This window comes from Phascolarctos cinereus, unplaced genomic scaffold (assembly GCF_003287225.1).
Source record: "Phascolarctos cinereus isolate Bilbo 61053 unplaced genomic scaffold, phaCin_HiC Scaffold_4;HRSCAF=312, whole genome shotgun sequence".
Taxonomy (NCBI): Eukaryota; Metazoa; Chordata; class Mammalia; order Diprotodontia; family Phascolarctidae; genus Phascolarctos; species Phascolarctos cinereus.
The window spans coordinates 513,658,380-513,676,657 of record NW_027555847.1 but is presented as its reverse complement, the minus strand read 5'-3'; the positions used below and the strand labels follow the sequence as shown (position 1 = coordinate 513,676,657).

The 18,278-nt window shown below is 36.3% G+C and overlaps 1 protein-coding gene across 7 annotated transcripts in view; it reads right to left on the bottom strand.

Annotated features, from left to right (window-relative positions):
- Positions 1 to 18,278, bottom strand: part of PTPRM (protein tyrosine phosphatase receptor type M) — a 922,867-nt gene that overhangs the window by 559,885 nt on the left and 344,704 nt on the right. For all 7 annotated transcript variants that reach the window (XM_078153517.1, XM_078153511.1, XM_078153512.1 and 4 more), the window contains one exon: positions 14,915 to 15,030. In XM_078153517.1, coding sequence (XP_078009643.1) covers positions 14,915 to 15,030 — 116 coding nt within the window. The remainder of the gene's footprint in view (positions 1 to 14,914; positions 15,031 to 18,278) is intronic.

The window sequence follows — 18,278 nt, the reverse complement described above, 5'->3', positions numbered from 1 at the left end:
TTAAACCTTTCAGAAATAGTTTTAGCAAAAATCAGAGCTGTGATTGAAAAATTTGAAGTTCTAGGATGTTAGCAGTACTTAGAGTAAATTAATCAATTTCAGGGCATTTTGGAAGGGCTCTGCCCATGCAGGCTCAAAGGCACCACACATGGGGTCAGTCACCCATCCCTAACCATATAGGTAGGGATTAAGTAGCTTTTTCATTCACTTAATGGGGGGGAAAACAGTCTACATTATTCAGCTTTCAGATATGCCCATTTGTAAAACGGTTATTAAATTCTTGCTACTGGGTCACTAATATCTGCAGCCTGAAGTAATTCCATTTAAAATATTTTACATTATTTAAATCAAATAGTAATTTAATATCTCAACAAAAGCCACTTCCTCGAGTTCTTTTCATTCTGATAATTAAGATAACACTGGCCTTTGAATTTCTCAACCCTTTTATAACCAAGACAATTGCAATATTTATCAATTTTGATTAGAGAAGACTTAAGATCCTGAATTATGCTCTTCTTGTTCCATTAACATATATGAACAAGTACATTTCAATCATTTCATGGATCGTTTCATGAAAGATAGAAACTTTTAAGTAATAGTGTCTTAAAAGAGATACATTTAATTGGAATTTGCGGTATATTTAAAGTTGAATTCCATTATTTAAATAAAATAATTTTGTTCTGGGGTAGGGGGGAAACCTGTAATTTCATCTGTCTAGGGAATCTGAAATGAGGAAAATTCCTCCATCCTTGAAGATGTAGTGACAGCTCAGTTGGGGGGGAATTGTAGATGTTGTGATTATAACTGGTCTTCTAATCTCCTTCTCCTTAGCTCCCTCAACTCAGACTGTAGCTTTGCATACTTAATGATTTGAACATAAAAACAAAACAAAACAAAACATAACAAAACAAAAAGATATAAATGCCTCAGGGATGGGGAAGGTTGTCAAAATCTTTTGCTGAGCTCCACCTGCCTACAGGTCCCCTTCCTTGAGTTCATAACTCAATAATTGTAGAAGGGGAGGTGTATTTTACATCCTTTTAATTCTTATATTATATATTTTTAAAGTTCAATTATTAAAGTAGTTTTAATTGGGTTTAAGCTAATGTACCAACGTATTACCATTGCAATTAAAGACATATAACAATAGGGAGTAATCTCTTTTATGTAGAAAAATCAATACTATCAAAAATAGCATTGGGCACCAAAGAACAGCTCAAAAGGAGGAAAATTTGAATTAAAATCTCAGCTAAAAAGGACCAAAAGATTAATTGGGTTTAGACTAATGTACCAATCTAATCATAACAATTATATTATGTATTTACATTTTTTTTGGTCATGGTCTGGACCTGCAGTTTTATTGCCATAGAGAACACCCAGTAAGGAAACTTCCTTTACCAATGCAATTTGAAGCAACCACTCTGAAACTTATTACATTAGGGCCTTTCCTGTCTCAATAAAACATTAAGTTGTTTGCCTAAAGTCACTGCACTTGTATTCATCAGAAGCAGAGGGTGAACCCGGGTTTTTATGATCTCAAGGTTTGTTCTCTATCCTCTATGATATGTTGCATCTCATATTTAAGAACATAGTAATAAACAAAAGTACATGAATATCATTATTTTTTAATGAATATAAGAACAACAACAAATGACAAAAATGACAATATCTAAGAGCTGCTGGAGATCAATGCACCTCCCCTTTGGTGAACAGTTCTGGATTGATGCTTGCCAAGTCCAAAGACATTGATATCTTTACTTTGTCATCTCACAGGGTAAATAATGTGATTGCGCCTCTACCCTTCTATAACTTTTTCCCCTCAGTCTGGGGTTCAGGATCAAACTGCTACCACATGGTTTCTGGTTACCTATTTTTTTCCTTCAGGTCTAAATATTTAAGCCAATAGACAACACAAGAGAAGTTACTTGAGCTATAATACCATCACTTTATTCATACTGTGTATGAAGATGGGCAATCCCAGAAGTGTTCTTCAGCCTTCCCATTCAAGCAGAGTGGTAAGAGCTAAGCAAATTGACTTGCAGCTGAGAGTCAGCATGATCCCCTCAAAGGTAAAAAGCAATGTTACTTCCTTCTCTTAGGATTTCTCTCTGATATTCAAGACTCAAAAGAAGAAAAAGGGGGAAAAAAAAGGTTTTTCTTTGTTCCAGCTCTGATTTTGATGAGAGAGTAGTGACATTAAAATACATCACAGGTAGCACCTGCCCTTGCCACCAAGCAATATATACACACAGGTCTCTTGACAAAACATCCCTCTCTTTTCCATTTCTCATTCTAACCTATCTGCAGAGCTGATTCTAGAAGAATGGAGGTGGGGCTGGGGAGAAAGTATAGTTTCTTCAATATCCTAAGCCATCACTACTCTCATTCTCCTGCCACCTCCAAAAGAAGAAAGGGGAAATTGGTGTTGAAGGGGTGGGGGAGGAAGGGGAAAACTCTAATAGTGGCCCAATATCAAGTATATTAAAAGATTTTTAATTCAGCAAATATTTACAGTGTCCACTATTGCCCGTATCATGCAATACTCTTTGGAGAAAGGGCTGTTACTTATTTTTGTGTCCTGAACCTCTTGGGCAGTCTGGTGAAGCCTATGGAACCCTTTACAGAATGATGCTTTTAAATGCTTAAAATAAAATGCATAGATTTTCAAAGGAAACCAATTATGTCCAAGCATTTTTTTAAAAAATGTTTAAACATCTGAAGTTAAGAACCCTTACCTTACAGGAAAAGCCAATTAAGAAGACAGGATTCTCAATATGCCCTCCAAAACAGGGAGGAAATCGGCCAACTTTCCTTTCTACTCAAAACAATAGTAGTTCATATATATACACTATAGCAATTTATATTTATAAAGTATTTTCCAATGTATAATCATGAGGCAAAGTCATACTCGATCCTCACAACAACCCCGTAAGTTTGGTACTGCAAGTACTAGCACTAGGATTTGACAAATGAGGAAACTGAGGTTCAGAGAGGTTAAGTCAATTGCCCCAGAGATCACAGTTAAGTGTGGCCTCCAAGTACTGTGTGCTTACCAAAATGCAGAATGCTGCTGTGAGCAACATTTAGGTTGCTTAGAAACAAGTAACTACATACAGAGCTGATTCATGTGGTAAGTATGGGGAATACTGTACCAGCAGCCATTCATCAGAACTCTTTTGCTCTAAACGACTCCAAACCACTGATGTTCCTTAAGGAGATACACATCCTTCCAGTCCTCTAAGGGGAACCATATTTATTTGTGGTATTCAAAAACACAAACTCTAAACCCTGGGTAAGAACTTTCAAATCCTTTTCTATAAAGCTTTTTAAGTCAGAAAGCTGTACACTCTCACTGAATTTTTTTCCTAAGGCAATCCCAGGGAAATTCAATTTTTAATTTTTATCCTATTTGAGTCGATTTCATTTATTGATTTTTTAAAAAATCAGTATCTCCAGATACAACTTACTGATTTTATTTCTCCATAGAACCTCTCCAGATTTCCTCTTCTACAGCACCTTCATGCATTAAGGCTTTGCCTTAATGCAAAACATCCTAAAAACCACACTCAGGTAAAATCACCGGACATCCCAAGAAGGTCTGTTGTGTTTCCAACCACGTTGTTTTAAATTATACCGTACACTCATCGAGAACTCAAAAGAACATGGAGGAGACTTTACAGAAAAATTTAAAGAGTAAATGGTTCCTATAGCAACCGTAGGATGGTCCCCTTGTGCATACTCAGTATTTTGTATGACTGTAAGTGCTGCTAAATTTATGCTTTAATACAGATGTGAGTAAAATGCCCAAGTTAAGCTTGCCATGGGAACCATAATTTTCCTTCCTATAAAATCTATAATGTGGCTTTTAGACATAGTAACAGAATGGTTCTGGTGCATCATCTTAATATTTTCTCTTGGAACATGCTGTTCATAAGCCAAACTAAAAGCCAGAAAATACTCTTAACAAAGATATGTGCATTGGCATGATGAAACCCAAGCACATACCCCAATCTGTACCAAAAACACATTTGCGTGAGTACTGCTGATGTTCTTAAACAAGAGTCTATAAAGGCTGTCATTGAAATAATTACATAATGTGTGTGACCCTGGGCAAGTCACTTGACCCTAACTGCCTCACCAAAAAAGCAAGAGCCAACAACAACAACAACAAAAAAGAATAATTACATAGTGACACAAAAAAGCAATGCATGACTCTATATCATTCTGAATATTGCGCCATAACCTGTTTTAGATCATGTACTTATTTCTCCAAAGATAGCAGTTAAAAAGCTATTAGTGTAGTTTAAAGTTTATTTGTAAGCTAAGTTTCTGCAGTAGGCCAAAAGCAATTGTCCTTACAAAGATCATTTTAAGTCATCAAAGTCTAAAGCTTTGTCTCAAAAGAAATACTGGAGTTTTCTGAGCTCTGAAAATGCACGTAACAAATTTATTAACTGGTGAAAAACACTTTTTTTCACACTTGGATAGCTCATACACAGCTAAATGGAATTATATATCAAACTTTCAAAAGAAAAAAAAAAACCTTTGGCCTAACAGTAACCAAAAGTTTTCAGGCATCAAGTGTAATTTTTTTCCTCCACAAAGTTAAAAGGTGCCTGAAAATAAGAGATTATAATGGATTGTACTAGTCACAAGGGAGAAAGTGTCTCTCAATCATAACTATGGCATAGGTCGGCTGTCAGAGTGGGAACATCAAAGTTGTTAGGAGGCATTGTTAATGTCATATTTTCCTTAATTTTAAATTTATTTGAAGTGCAGAGGGAAGGTGTCTAGGAGGGAAGGTTCAGAGTTTAGGAAGGTGCATGGTGGGGTACAGGGCTGAGAGGAAAACATGTTTTATTGGGAAATATAAAGAAAGGATGGAGGTAAGACACAAAAGAGAATGTTAGCCGTTATCTATAATAGCTTTTGAATAAAAATTACTAAAATATCTATTTTCTTTTTCAACCCTTGCTCTTGCACTATTCCCCAGGGAATGCACAGGCTATGGAAAAGGTCAGTTCAACAGTCAGAAATGCTAAAGATCATGGCAAGCTTCCCTAATCCAGAGATAATTCCTTCTAAAGGGAGCATACTGAGAAGGCAGGAATAATTTGCACTTTGATGTTGCTATTCAGTTATTTCAGTTGTATCTGACTCTTCATGACCCCATTTGGGGTTTTCTTGACAAAGACACTGGAGTGATTTGCCATTTCCTTCTCCAAAGCATTTTACAGATGAGGAAATTGAGTCAAACAGGGTTAACTGACTTGCTCTATCCACTGCGCCACCTAGCTGTTCCGATTTGCACTTGTGCTTAGGAAAGAAGCCAATACATGGGACTTCTGGGTTCATCATAAAAAGATTATCATGCCAGGACAAGGGTTCTGAACCGTTTTTGTGTGTGTGTCCTGGACCCCTTTGGCATGTGATGAAGTCTATGAACCCTTTTTCACAAATGCATAAAATACATAGGATTACAAAAGAAACCAATTAAATTGAATTAAATTAAATAGAAATAAATAAAAATGTATTTAAAAAAACAAGCTTAAGGACTCTAATTTAAGCTTCTGCTTCTGGAAGTTAACTTCATAAGTAAACATAAATAATATAAATTCAATTATGATGTTTATTTAAACACAGAAATATAATTTTTTCTTTGAGCTTTTTAAATTGTTGAAGTTAACGTTGAGGTTAATTTTAAAATGAAATCCTAATTCATGTCAACATCTCATTCTTCAGATACCTAAGTTATTAATAAAATCAAAGAACATAAGGACTATACGGGACTTTAGAAATCTTATATTCCTTAATTTTACAGAAGAGGAAACTGAGTCTCAGAGTGGTTAAGTAGTTTGTCCACGGTCACATTGATCCTCTGATTCTGAATCAGACACAATTCCCTCTACACTATACAACATGAGACTGCTAATTAATGACAGCCAAAAAAACCCTTAAATTCCAACTGGAATTATTTTCAAATGAGGGGACAGCACTAGTCTAAAGTGATCTTTCAGAGTCTTTGCTTCTATCTAATATTCAATTAATCCTAATCATAAAAGGAAGATGCAGGAAAAACCCATATGCAGGTAATCTGAGGATGTAAAACCACAGTGAAAAGTCAATTTGTCTCAATGAGGAGCAATGTGCAAATGATAAAACATACCACTTGAAAACAAGTACCTTCATTCTAGTTTCCCTATGAGGGAAGTTTGTAGGACCACACTCCAATAATACACTATCTGAATCTGACCAAATCACTTACCTCTCTGGGTCTCAAGTTCTTTATCTGTAAACACAGTAGATTATACTAAATGACTTCCAAATTCCCTTCAAGCTTTCATTTTTGTCTTTCTATCTATCCCTAATACCTAGCACAGTGCCTGGCACAGAGTAGATGCTTGATGAAGAGATGCCTGCTGATTAAATGATTTCATAACATACACACTATTGATAATGTGACAGAGTAGCAGTGGCTTAAATATCTATAAGTGCCGGGGGGATGGGAGGTGGCAGAACTTTATATATTTGCTAGGTTTCCTTATGTCAGTTTTGTTCTTTGACATACATCAAAAAGACAATGCCATGACAAAGGTCACTTTCAGTTTCCTTATTAGCTGTCTCTGTGTCTCCATTTGTTCTGATGACTAAATCTTGCATACCATTCACTGATGGGCTTGATATGAACTCTAAGGAAAAAAGTGGAAGAGAGAGAGGAGACAGCGAAGCACACAGAAATAAAATGCTATAAGAGAGTTTCTAGAAAAGTGAAAATTGAAACAGATGTGGGGAAAACCCTTATTCCCCTAACTTGGAATAAAGTTCAAGTGTAACCCATTTTCAAAACTATAAAGTGTCCAGTTTCAAAACTGGCTTTGGGTATTAGCTTTATTTTCTATAAAGTTGAATTGTGTTATTCTGTACATAAAATACTCTATGAAACAACTCCCAAAGAATGCACAGGAAATGCAACAAAATAAAATTTGAAATGCCCACAGAAGAACAATAATAGTTTCTTCTCACAATCATAAAACCCTTAAAGGATGGACAATGGAAAAAAAATTCATAATAACCCAAACTGCGTGGTAAGCAGACAAGATATAGCCACAAAAAGACACAAACCAGGAATCCCACGGTCCTTAACTCAATACATTAAATATATTTTGCCATATTTTCAAAATGTGGATCAACAAGGGGACAGAATATAATAACAGCTAACATTTATACAGCACCTTAAGATCCGAAAAATGCTTTAATACATTATATGATTTCATCCTCATAAGTACCCTGCATAGAAGGGACTGCATGTATCATCATTCCCATTTTTCAAATAAGGAAAATGAGGTCCGGAAAGATTGAATGACTTATCACAGTTACACAGCTACTAAGTATACAACAAAGTCTCACTCTAAATCCACTACTAACAAAATAGACTGCCTGTTCCCTTAAAATGAAAGGAGATCAGCTTTTCTTTTTGTGCCTGTGTCTAGCTTATCATTTTCAGAGAGATAGCTGCTCTAAATGACTCAAGTTTACATCTATTCATAAAAGCCAGAATGTTGGCATCACCATCGATCACTGAGGGATTCAGTTCTCAACAATTATAAAGCCACCAACACCCCTCACTCCCAGCCAATCCCATTGCGGCTGTTTTTCTATGGCAACTGTTCCTACATAACAAGATAGGGTAAGTACGGCGGACCCTCAGTAATGGAGGCATGTGAACTGTGTGTCTGTTTGGTTGCTCAGTATCACAGAGAGAAAAAAAAAAGTCCCATATTGGCAATAACCTGTGTGGTCCACAGATGTGACAAAGAAAATGGAGGCAGATGGGACACATCTGTTAATCATAAACATTCCTTCATTAGTGTCATCATCAGATTTATTTGTATGTTCTGTTTATGTTGAAAGCCTTATCTGGTGAACACATTTAATTCATAATGTATGCAATCCAACCACTGACCTTTCTTACAAGATGCTGATTAGTATATCCATGCACATATGTAGATTTACACATATTTTAATAATGGAGTGTTTGTATACAGTTGGATTGGGCTTTTGTTACTCTCCCTCTAAATTAAGAAATCACAGAATGTTAGAGTTGGAGGGACCCTGGAAATCATCTAATCCAACCTGCTCATTTTATATTTAAAGGGAACTCAGAGCAAAGCCACACAGCTGATTAGTGGTTGAGCAAGGTCTAACATAAGAGTTCTCCCGACCAGGTTCACTGCCATTTTCAGAGTGCTACCAATTTGCCCTCATATCATTTGAAAAATCCATGTTGCCTGTTGCTCTACTAGGTACAGTACTAGATTTGATGTCAGGAATACTCAAGTTTAAATCTGGCCTCAGAAACTTACTTGTGTCCCCTTACTTAAGCCTCAGTTTTTCCCTTTGTAAAATGGGAGTGATAATAGCACCTATTTCCCAGAGCTGCTGTGATGCTAAAATGTCCTAACTATAAAATGCCTTGGAAACATTAAAGCATTGTATAAATGCTATTATAAATAAGAAAAAGCAATGCATTGTTATAGTAGACACAGCACTGAAAGAGAAGTCAGACTCCCTGCATTTTAATTTTATTTTACCATCCTGTGAATATAAGTTTAGGGGCAGCTGGAAGGTATAGTGGATATGGCAGGCCTGGAAGACCTGAGTTCAAATCTAGTCTTCAGATACATAATAGCTGTATGACCATGGGCAAGTCACTTAACCCTGTTTGTTTCAGTTTCTTTGTCTATAAAATGAACTGGAGAAGGAAATGACAAACCACCGTAGCATCTTTGCCCAAGAAAATCCCAAACGGGTCATGAAGACTTGGATATGACTGAAATGACTGAACAATGACAACAACAACAAATATAAGTGACAGCTTTGGTCTTTTTTTCACAGCCATTTCTCTCTCTATAGCCTTCCTTCTCATATAGCCCCACCACCAAAGAATCAGGCTTTCAACCTTAAGAAAACAATTCTGTAAAACAAACCAATATCATGTCAGAGCTTGAGAGTACATTCAATACTCCACACTTGTTGTCTCCCTCCTCTGTGCTGAGAGGATCATAGAGGGTGGCATGGAAAACTCTATTTTCATCCGGTCTCTCTTACTTACTAGTATAAGGACAGTTTCCTCACCTATAAAATGGGAATAATGCCACCTGCTTTGCTTACCTCATTGCTTTTAATAAGAAATAAATACAATGTTTACATGAAAATGTTTTGCAAACATGAGGGCTCTATATAAATGTGAAGTGGTGCTATTATTATTTTTATTAATAACAATAATAATAACCATAATAATAACCCATTTTCAATAATAATCCACTTTCCATGAGAGGAAGCATGGTTTAATGGAAAGGACATTGGATTTGAAATCAAGAGACCTGTCACAGAATCCGGTTTAATCATAAACATTCCTTCATTAGTGTCATACTAAAACCTAGTTGACATAGGCAGATGATTTTCCTTCCCTAGACCTTAGTTTTCCTCATTGTTAGACTAAGAGTGGTGGACTCAATGACATCAAATGATCCTTCCACCTCAAAAATTGATGATCTAATAATTCTTCATGTATCTAAACAAACTAGCTTTAATTTTCATATGATCCAGGCAGCTTCACATAATAAATAAACCTCTATTTTGAGGTCACCAATTGGGTCTCCTAAACAAAAAAATGGTCCTGTCACACATGTCATTGGTTCCAAGTGAAACTGGTCAAGATAGCATCCCACCTTCACTATTAGAAAGGAAAAAAACCCCACATACCCTGCATATTCTATTCACAGCAGATGAATAGCATCAGTTTTATAATGAAAGGACAGTACACATTTTTATTTCACTGCAGCCAGTGATTGTGTTTTTTTTAATGTGCATTATGTGGAATCAAATTGTTTGATTCAATGGATTAAATGAAGTATTCTGGTTAATAAGGTTGTAATATGAACATGAACTATAATTAATGGAGCAAATAGTAAAGAGAAACACTTTGTTTGCCTGGCCCTCCATGAAGAAATGACTTCGCAAAAAGGTATATACTTTTGAATTCTACAATCCAAATTATGACTGAAATTACATTCCACATTAGATACTAAGCTGGGTGTCAATATGACTAGCCATTGAGAAGACCATAAAGAAATGAGGAAGAAAGGGGGAAATAAGGGAATAAACAGATGTGTTGGCTTTAGAAATAATTTACAAACATTATGTTCTGTATGTTTGCATAAATTTCAATCCCTAGAGTAGCAATCTGACATGTATAGTTCATATTACAACTGGAGAATGAATACAAATCTCTTTCTTCTATCTGCTTCTTATCTTCCCATTGCACCTTTAATTTGGAACACGTCTATTAGCATTTATGCATTAGATGTTCATTGCTGAATTCTACTGTAAGTTTTATAGCAGAAAATCTTTTGCCAAGGGTAGAAAATATTTTGAGGTCTTTTAAAAGAAATGCTAGTTCTGAAGTAGGAGTTTCGAAACCATTTTTAAGCAGAATCAATATTCTATGATCTCAAATATTCCATAAACTCTTGGCAACATTGGAAGTGACTATTTAGATTGCTACTTCAGTCTTAGTATCATATTCAATCTCATCCATTGGTGACACTGTTGGACACAAAACCTCTGCAGAAAGAGAAAGGGTTTTATCCCTTTCATATGAAGATTTCTACATTAAAGGGTACACTCTTTCATAAAAATAGGGTGGTCAGTTTCTATTCCTGCAAAACATCCTTTCTGCTTGACCTTTAAAAAACTGAATAGAAACTCATGACTTCTTAAATTGACTATTCTGAGCCAATTGTGAACAGAGAGTTCATGACTGAATTCAACTTTCAAAAAGGCAGCCTAGCACAATAGCTTCACATTATTTTTTTTAGTATATCTACTTGCTAGCAGACTGAGAGGAAGAGACAGATTAATAAACAGGGGTATGAAAAATGAACACACTTGTTGAAGGGTAGGCTGTAAATGAATATAGGCATGGTGGTTATGTTTATTAAAGTTATCAGAGGTAACAATATTGTGGAAGCAAGAAGACCTGGGTTCAGATACTACTTCTAATATGTACTTGGCTGAGTGACCATGGGAAAATTACTTAACCTCTCAGTGCCTCTAGCAACTCTCTAGGACAGTCAACAAGCATTCAGCATTCCTATTCACCAAGTACCATGCAATTTCCTAAGGATAAAAAGAAAGACAAAAACAGTGCCTGCCTTCAAATGGCTCCCATTCTAATGAGTAAGACAAAATGTTAATAACTAGGATATATATAATAAATATGTAGATATATGTAGATATACACATACACACACATATATATGATTTATCAGAGTAGATAGAACGTAATTTAAAGTGGCTCCCATTCTAATGAGGAAGACAAAATGTTAATAATTAGGATATATACATATATATGTATACATATATACATACCATATACATACCATACACACACACATACGCATACACACACAGACACACACACACACACACACACACTTATATACGATCCATCACAGTAGATAGAACATAATTTAAAGTGGCTTCAAGTGGTTCCCATTCTAATGAGGAAGAAAAAATGTTAATAACTAGGATATATATTATACATATTATATTTTATATATACTATATATTATATATGGTATATGGTATTATATGTATTATATATACATATATATGATTTATATGGAGTAGATAGAATGTAATTTAAAAGGAGAAGGCATTAGTATCTAGGAGGAATGGGAAAGGTCTCCTACAGCTTAATCTTGAAGGATGTAAGGGAAATTAAGAAATAGAGGGAGGGGGCAGAGCACTGCAAGCACCAGGGAAGGCCAACAAAAGGTAGAGAGATGGAAAACAGGGTGTTACACTGAAGAGACTACAAGTAGGACAGGGTTGCTGGAGCCACTGTCAGGAGGGAAGTAAGGTATGAGAAAGCTGAACAGGTAAAAAAGTGCCAGGTTATGAAGAGCTTTCAAGGCCAAACAGAAGGATTTAGATTTAATCCTAGAGGTAACAGGGAACCATTGGAGATCAATGAACGTGACACATGGTCAGACCTATGCTTTTGAAAGAAATCATTTTGGCAGCATATGGAGGATGAACTGAGGCAGAGAGACCAGATAGAAAGCTACTGGCAATAGTCCAGACAAGAGTTGATGAGGGCCTGAACTTGGGTGGTGACTATATGAATGGATTGATGGGGATGCATACTAGAGATGTTATAAGGTTAGGAATGACGAGATTTGGCAATTTATTGTATATGTGGCATAGGTAAGAATGAACAGCTGAAGATGATACCAGGTCTATGAGGATGGTTACTGGGAAGAGAGTGGTGCCCTTGACAATAAAAGGGAAGCCTAGAAGTGGGAAGGGTCTGGAAGAAAAGATGAGTTCTGTTTTAAACATGATGCATTTTAGATATCTACAAGACATCCAGTTCAAAATGGCCAAGAAGAAGTTGGAGATGTAGAACTACAGCCCAGAAGAGAGACTAGGATTACTACATAGATATACAGATGATCATTGAAACCATGGGAGTTCATTAGACCACCAAGTGATTTATTGTAGAAAGCACAGTGAAGAAACTAAGTTACATATGAGTTCCTGAGGAAGTATACACAAAAAGAATTCACCCCATGGATGAAATCAAAGGTGTAGAAAGGGGGAAAAAGTGCAACTGTTAAGGAAAATATCTTCTGAAATGATGATTCCTGATGATAAAGACTTAAGACAGCTGGCAACAAAAAAGAATAAATATGTGGCAAATGTTGAATTTGATTATACAGTTATTAGAATTCTATAATTGTTATTTCCTACACCTTAGCAAAAGCAAAACCAGCCATATAAAATAAAAAATAAAATGCTTTCAAAGAAAGGTGAATAGTAAAGAGGAATTTTTTAACGTGCTAAAATATATTCAGGTCCAAAGCTCTTCAATGTTTCCTTTTTATTCTTCAAAAACCAAGAAAACTTCTAGTCCAGGTTGTGGAAAAGAAAAAGGTCAATGAGGAAACAACTGGGCCAGAGGAGGAGAGTGTAGCAGGAAGAAGACTAAACTGGATGTGGGAATACCTGAGTCCTAATCCTGGCTCCCATACTAAAGAACTGTATGACCCTTGCACAAAATCATTTTAGCTTTCTGTCCCTCAGTTTCCTCATTTGGAAATATCTCAGAGAAATGCTGAGACAAGCAAATGAGAGAAGTGACATACAAGAGTGGAAAAATCATTGGGCTTGGAGACAAAGAACTTAGAGTCAATTTTGCCTCTGCTGCTTTCCTACCTTGCTTCCCCCAGGCAGGTCACCTAACCACTGCTGGCACAGCTTCCTTATCTGTCAGGTGAAAGGAAGGGTTAGGATAGTTGGGAGGAGAAAGGAGGGAAATCACTGATCTCTTTAGGTCCCTTTTAGTATTAATTATATCAGATGTATGTGTTTGATAGTATTTTTCAAAAGTATAGATATTTTACAAATGGAAAGGTATCATCATTACCATAATCATTATTCAAATTGTAAGAAGAAATGGTTATGGTAAAATTATGGCAAATTTATATAAAGAGAAGTTTGGGAGTAGAGGTAGAAATGGAAGGCAGTGTAGAATTTGACAGTATACTTGCAGATAGATCAAACTAAGAAAGAAAGCTGAATTTAGGAAACAAATGGGAAGGAAAAAACACCTGGAGGGGAAGTGGATAGAATTTAAAAGACAAGAAAGAAATAGAGGTAACACCAGTTAAGATGAGGTATAACTGCTCTGTAGATGACTGTCCAAGCAGAAAGAACAATGATGAGATGAAGTGTTACAGGGAAAGAAAGGGCCTGGAGTTTTAAGTAGATGGTTTGGTGGATTAAGCAAATCAGCTAATCTCACTCCCATCTCTGACTCACTGGGGATCTATGGATAAATCCATTAACCTATCTCCCCTTCCCATTCTCTCCTGTGCTGAGGAGGGATGGAACCCATTGGGACCAGGAGAAATAACAGCAATTACCAGAAAAGATTCTTCCCACACTAATGGTTACATTTTACTGGAAAGTCCCAAATACCACAAAGGCCTCCAAATATTGTTTTCCTCATGCTATAGAGTTATGTTAAAAAAAAAAAAAGCATGGGGGGAGGCGAGAAGAGTTGGAATACATTACTCCTTAACACCCTTCCCTGCCCTCAAACTTAAAGGTAACCTTAGAAGTAACCTCCAATTTGATGGAATTGGATTGATAAAAAGACTAAAAAGAAAAAAAAATCCAAGTAATAAGGCCAAGAAAAATTTAACAGGAAAAGCAATAAACTGTGGTAGGTACCCTAGTAATATTATTTTCATCAAGAAAGTCAGCACAGTTTAAGGGAAAGAACATGAAATTCGAAGTCAGACAATGTGGATTTAAATCAGTCCTCCCATGTAAAATCTCTGTGACCTTGGACAAGCTATTTGACATCTCCTGGCCTCAGTTTACTGATTTATAAAATGAAGGGATTAGACTTGATAGCTTCTAAGGTGCCGTCCACTTCTAAATCTATGATACTAGGAAACTATGAGAGCAAAAGAAATGAGGGAACTCAGAAAACATAGCTACTCAAGGCTAATGAAGGATAATGTAGCAGAGTGAAAGGAGAATCTTTTACTTTATGTTAGTTGCAGCTTTGATGGAGCTGTTTGGGTTTTGCTTACTGGTCCAGATCCATGATCTCACTGCTATGGGGATGTCTCATTGTGGAAATTCTCTTCTACAATTGCAGATTGAAAAGTCACCCCTTAATTCTATGCTTTAAGCAGCCTGGAGCACTGAGAGGTTAAAGGCAATTTGTTCATGGTTATAGACTTTGGGGGCTTTCCCTCCTTCATTAGAAAAAAAAAAGCTGAAAAAAAACCCCACATCTTATTCTACTGTTGACAAAAATGTATGACCATACCTGAAGCCAGAGTCTGTCCCCAGCCACCGTTCTACCGATGGCACTGCACTGGAAGGTGGCAAACTGCCCAGCATTGACTTCCACATTCTGAATTCTCAAGAAGTGGGGAGTTTTGGCTGTGGAAAGGGAAGAAAAGAATAAGAAAAAAAATTAACACCACATATGGCTAAAGCTAATAGGTGTCTTTTTCTAGCCATCTATAACACGAGAATTTTCCATTATGTTTACCTTTGAAGGATAATGCTTTTGATGATGAGAGCTTTAAAGATTTGACTATAATTGTAAAAAGATACTATAGAAGGCTGTGATTAGCTTTGTAAATGAATAGAAAATTTAAGCATTCTGGGATACAAGCAAAGAGAAGGGAGGTATTTTATTGTTCCTGCTGTGCAAATTATCATAGCTCAGCAGTCTTCTTGTAATAACACATCTGTATTAATAAAGATTATATTGAAGTCTAATTGATGTTTTGAACAAAAACATCTTAGATATTTATACTAGCAGCAGGAAAAGAACAGTAAGAAGTTAAATGATGTTGTCAAGGAAACTTTTTAACCCAAGTGCAGAGTTGCTGCATAATATATATTTTAATACAACTAATTGGTATGCAACATTGCTAGTATAATATTTTCCGGCAACCAAAAATACTATCCCTAAAGACAAACTCTGCAAAATTATGCCAGGCTGACATAGCATAGGAGTTATTTGCTGATTCTTATTTCCAATTCAAACAGTAAGACTGATTCCCAATGTTAAACCGCATTAGGACTCCAAATGTACTCTGTCTACATGGGACAGCTGTTTAAATAAGGGATAATTCTATTACATTCGAGAAGCAGCAGACCAGTTTCTGCATCACTTAGAAAAAAAGACAATTCTGGAACTCAGTGATAGGTCAGCCTTTAGGTTTCAATGAGATACCTTTGCAGTCAGCAACTCTACCTTTAGGCAGTAGGAAGAAGGCTCTCTAATCCCTACAGAGATGGATGGTTAGAAAGAAGGAAAGGCTAAGTGGGAAACAAAATGGCAAGGAAGGATAAAGATGATACCATCCTCTGTGGTAGACAAAAATGCCTGCAAATTACCTAGAGCCTTTTTTTTTTAAAGTATCCCACACCACTTTTTCCCAGTGCTCAATATACTTCTGGGTCATGTTTAGCCTGTACAGCCAGGGAATGTAATGAGAGAATTCTGCCTATCCAGAAAATAAAAATTTATATTAGCTGAAGTAAAATGTAATTTGGTGAATAAATTTACTGAGGCAAAAGGGCAAACAAAAATATTGGGAGACAGGGCACAACAAAGCCACTCTCCAATCCTCCAAGACACTTGTGAGCTCATCAATGTGTATATTCTTTCCCATGATGCAGATCACAACCCATCCTTGCTTACTCATAGAATGTGATTCTTCTCTCTGCCCTCCCATAAATTCACCCAACTTGCAATGGGCCTTCATCATGTTTTCATGTGACGCCACTGAATTTATACATGCTGTCAGCTGTCTTTCAAACTTACTATGTAACTGGCCCTCATCTCACTCTCTTTTTCTGGTTCTAGATTTTCCTGATGATACCTTTTACATGACTTCTTTTGCACCACTCTACACCTGCAAGATGCTTTGCAGCCTGCTCACACCCACCATGCACTATTGCCTTTTGAGTGATTCTTAAAGTCAATTCTTCAGACTGTAAAGACTCATTATTTACAGTCATAAAGTGTCATTAGAAGAACACACTAGAGTTTAAAAAGATGTTTTTGTTAGAGAGAATGCTAGGTTCATTAAAAGAATTGTGTAATTTCCCAAAGGCAATCCAGACTATTATCTATCTTTTGCTCAATTCTACTTTGTTCATAAAGGCCATATATGGAACACAAGTGCATTGCAAAGTTGGTATTGACTAATCACGTATAAGTGGGAGATGGAGAGGTGGGAAGGAGAAGGAGTGACAATATGGTTTGGTGAGACTTTAATGGTTCTTAGTACTTAAAACCTATTGAGTTACCATGATGGAAGATTGTCCTATAACTTCTACATGAATCTTTTAATGAAATAGTTCTATAACAATACATTATTACTATAAGAAGGAAGACTCCTGTCCCTGAGTTCAAAGTTGACATCCAATATTTACTAGCTATGTGATCCTGGGCAAGTCATTTAACCTGTTTGTCTTGGTTTCTTCATCTCTAAAAATGAGCTGTAGAAGGAAATAACAAGCCACTCCAATATTTTTGCCAAGAAAACCGCGAATGGAGTCACAAAAAAGTCAGACATGACTGAAATAAGTCAATAACAATAACAAATACATTTCAATCATACGGAAGGTTTCACTTAGGCGTTCTCTAATACTGACATTCAATACCACAATGTTTACTTCTAATCTCCATGTAGGATAAGGAACCACATGTGGAAAACTGTGTTGGTTAAGGGGCCATATACATTTCATGACCTTTTGGGTGCTAAAATGGAATGGCATCTTACATTGTTTTAGAAGATAGATGGATGGATACATAGACAGACAGTTATAGATACACACTCAAATATATGTACAGATATACACATATCCATTCCCAAGGGGATATTAATTTTAATATATGACAGGCCTGTTAATGTAGTCAGTTTTTAATTTTCTGCATTAATAAAAGCAATCAATGGCATGTATAATCTAAAATTTTAAGAAACCAGAAAGTATATCATAATAACTTGAAATAAGGTAGAATTTTATAGCGTGGGGAGACCAAAACCCCTCTTTCAATGTAGTATTCTTACTTTCAAATACTCTGCTTGTTATATATTGTTATAGGCACTAGTTAAGTGAAATTATTACATCAGTGTAAAAAGCAAACTAGGCCTACATTTCTCAGTGATGTATCATAAATAAAATACTGATTTAGGTCATTTGGAGAGTGCCACAGTGTTGCAGCTTTTATAGGACCCATCCTTGTCAGCTCTCTCCTTGTCTTTCTCCTTCCTAAGAATCCAGACTGCCCATGAAGTTCTGGGTCTCCATTAGAATTTAACCAACAAAGGGGTTTCATAAAGATGCACTCATAAGAATGAAGAGAGGAAGCACAATCACCTATTATCACAGGCGTATTGTTGACTGTCAGGATGGTTTCCTTTGAGTCCAGCTAGTACACTAAAGATCATGCTTTTAAAAACAGAGAGTTATGCTCTCACAAAAGCTGACCCTACTCTACTGCAACGTCCTTGACACAGCTTACTTCAACACCTTCTATTGCGGCCACTTCATGCTTCTTTCTTAAGGAAGGAGGTTTGAAGGGCAGGTAGGTGATGCAGTGAATATACAGCACCAGCCCTGAAGTCAAGAGGACTTGAGTTCAAATGCAGCCTCATAGCAAACAC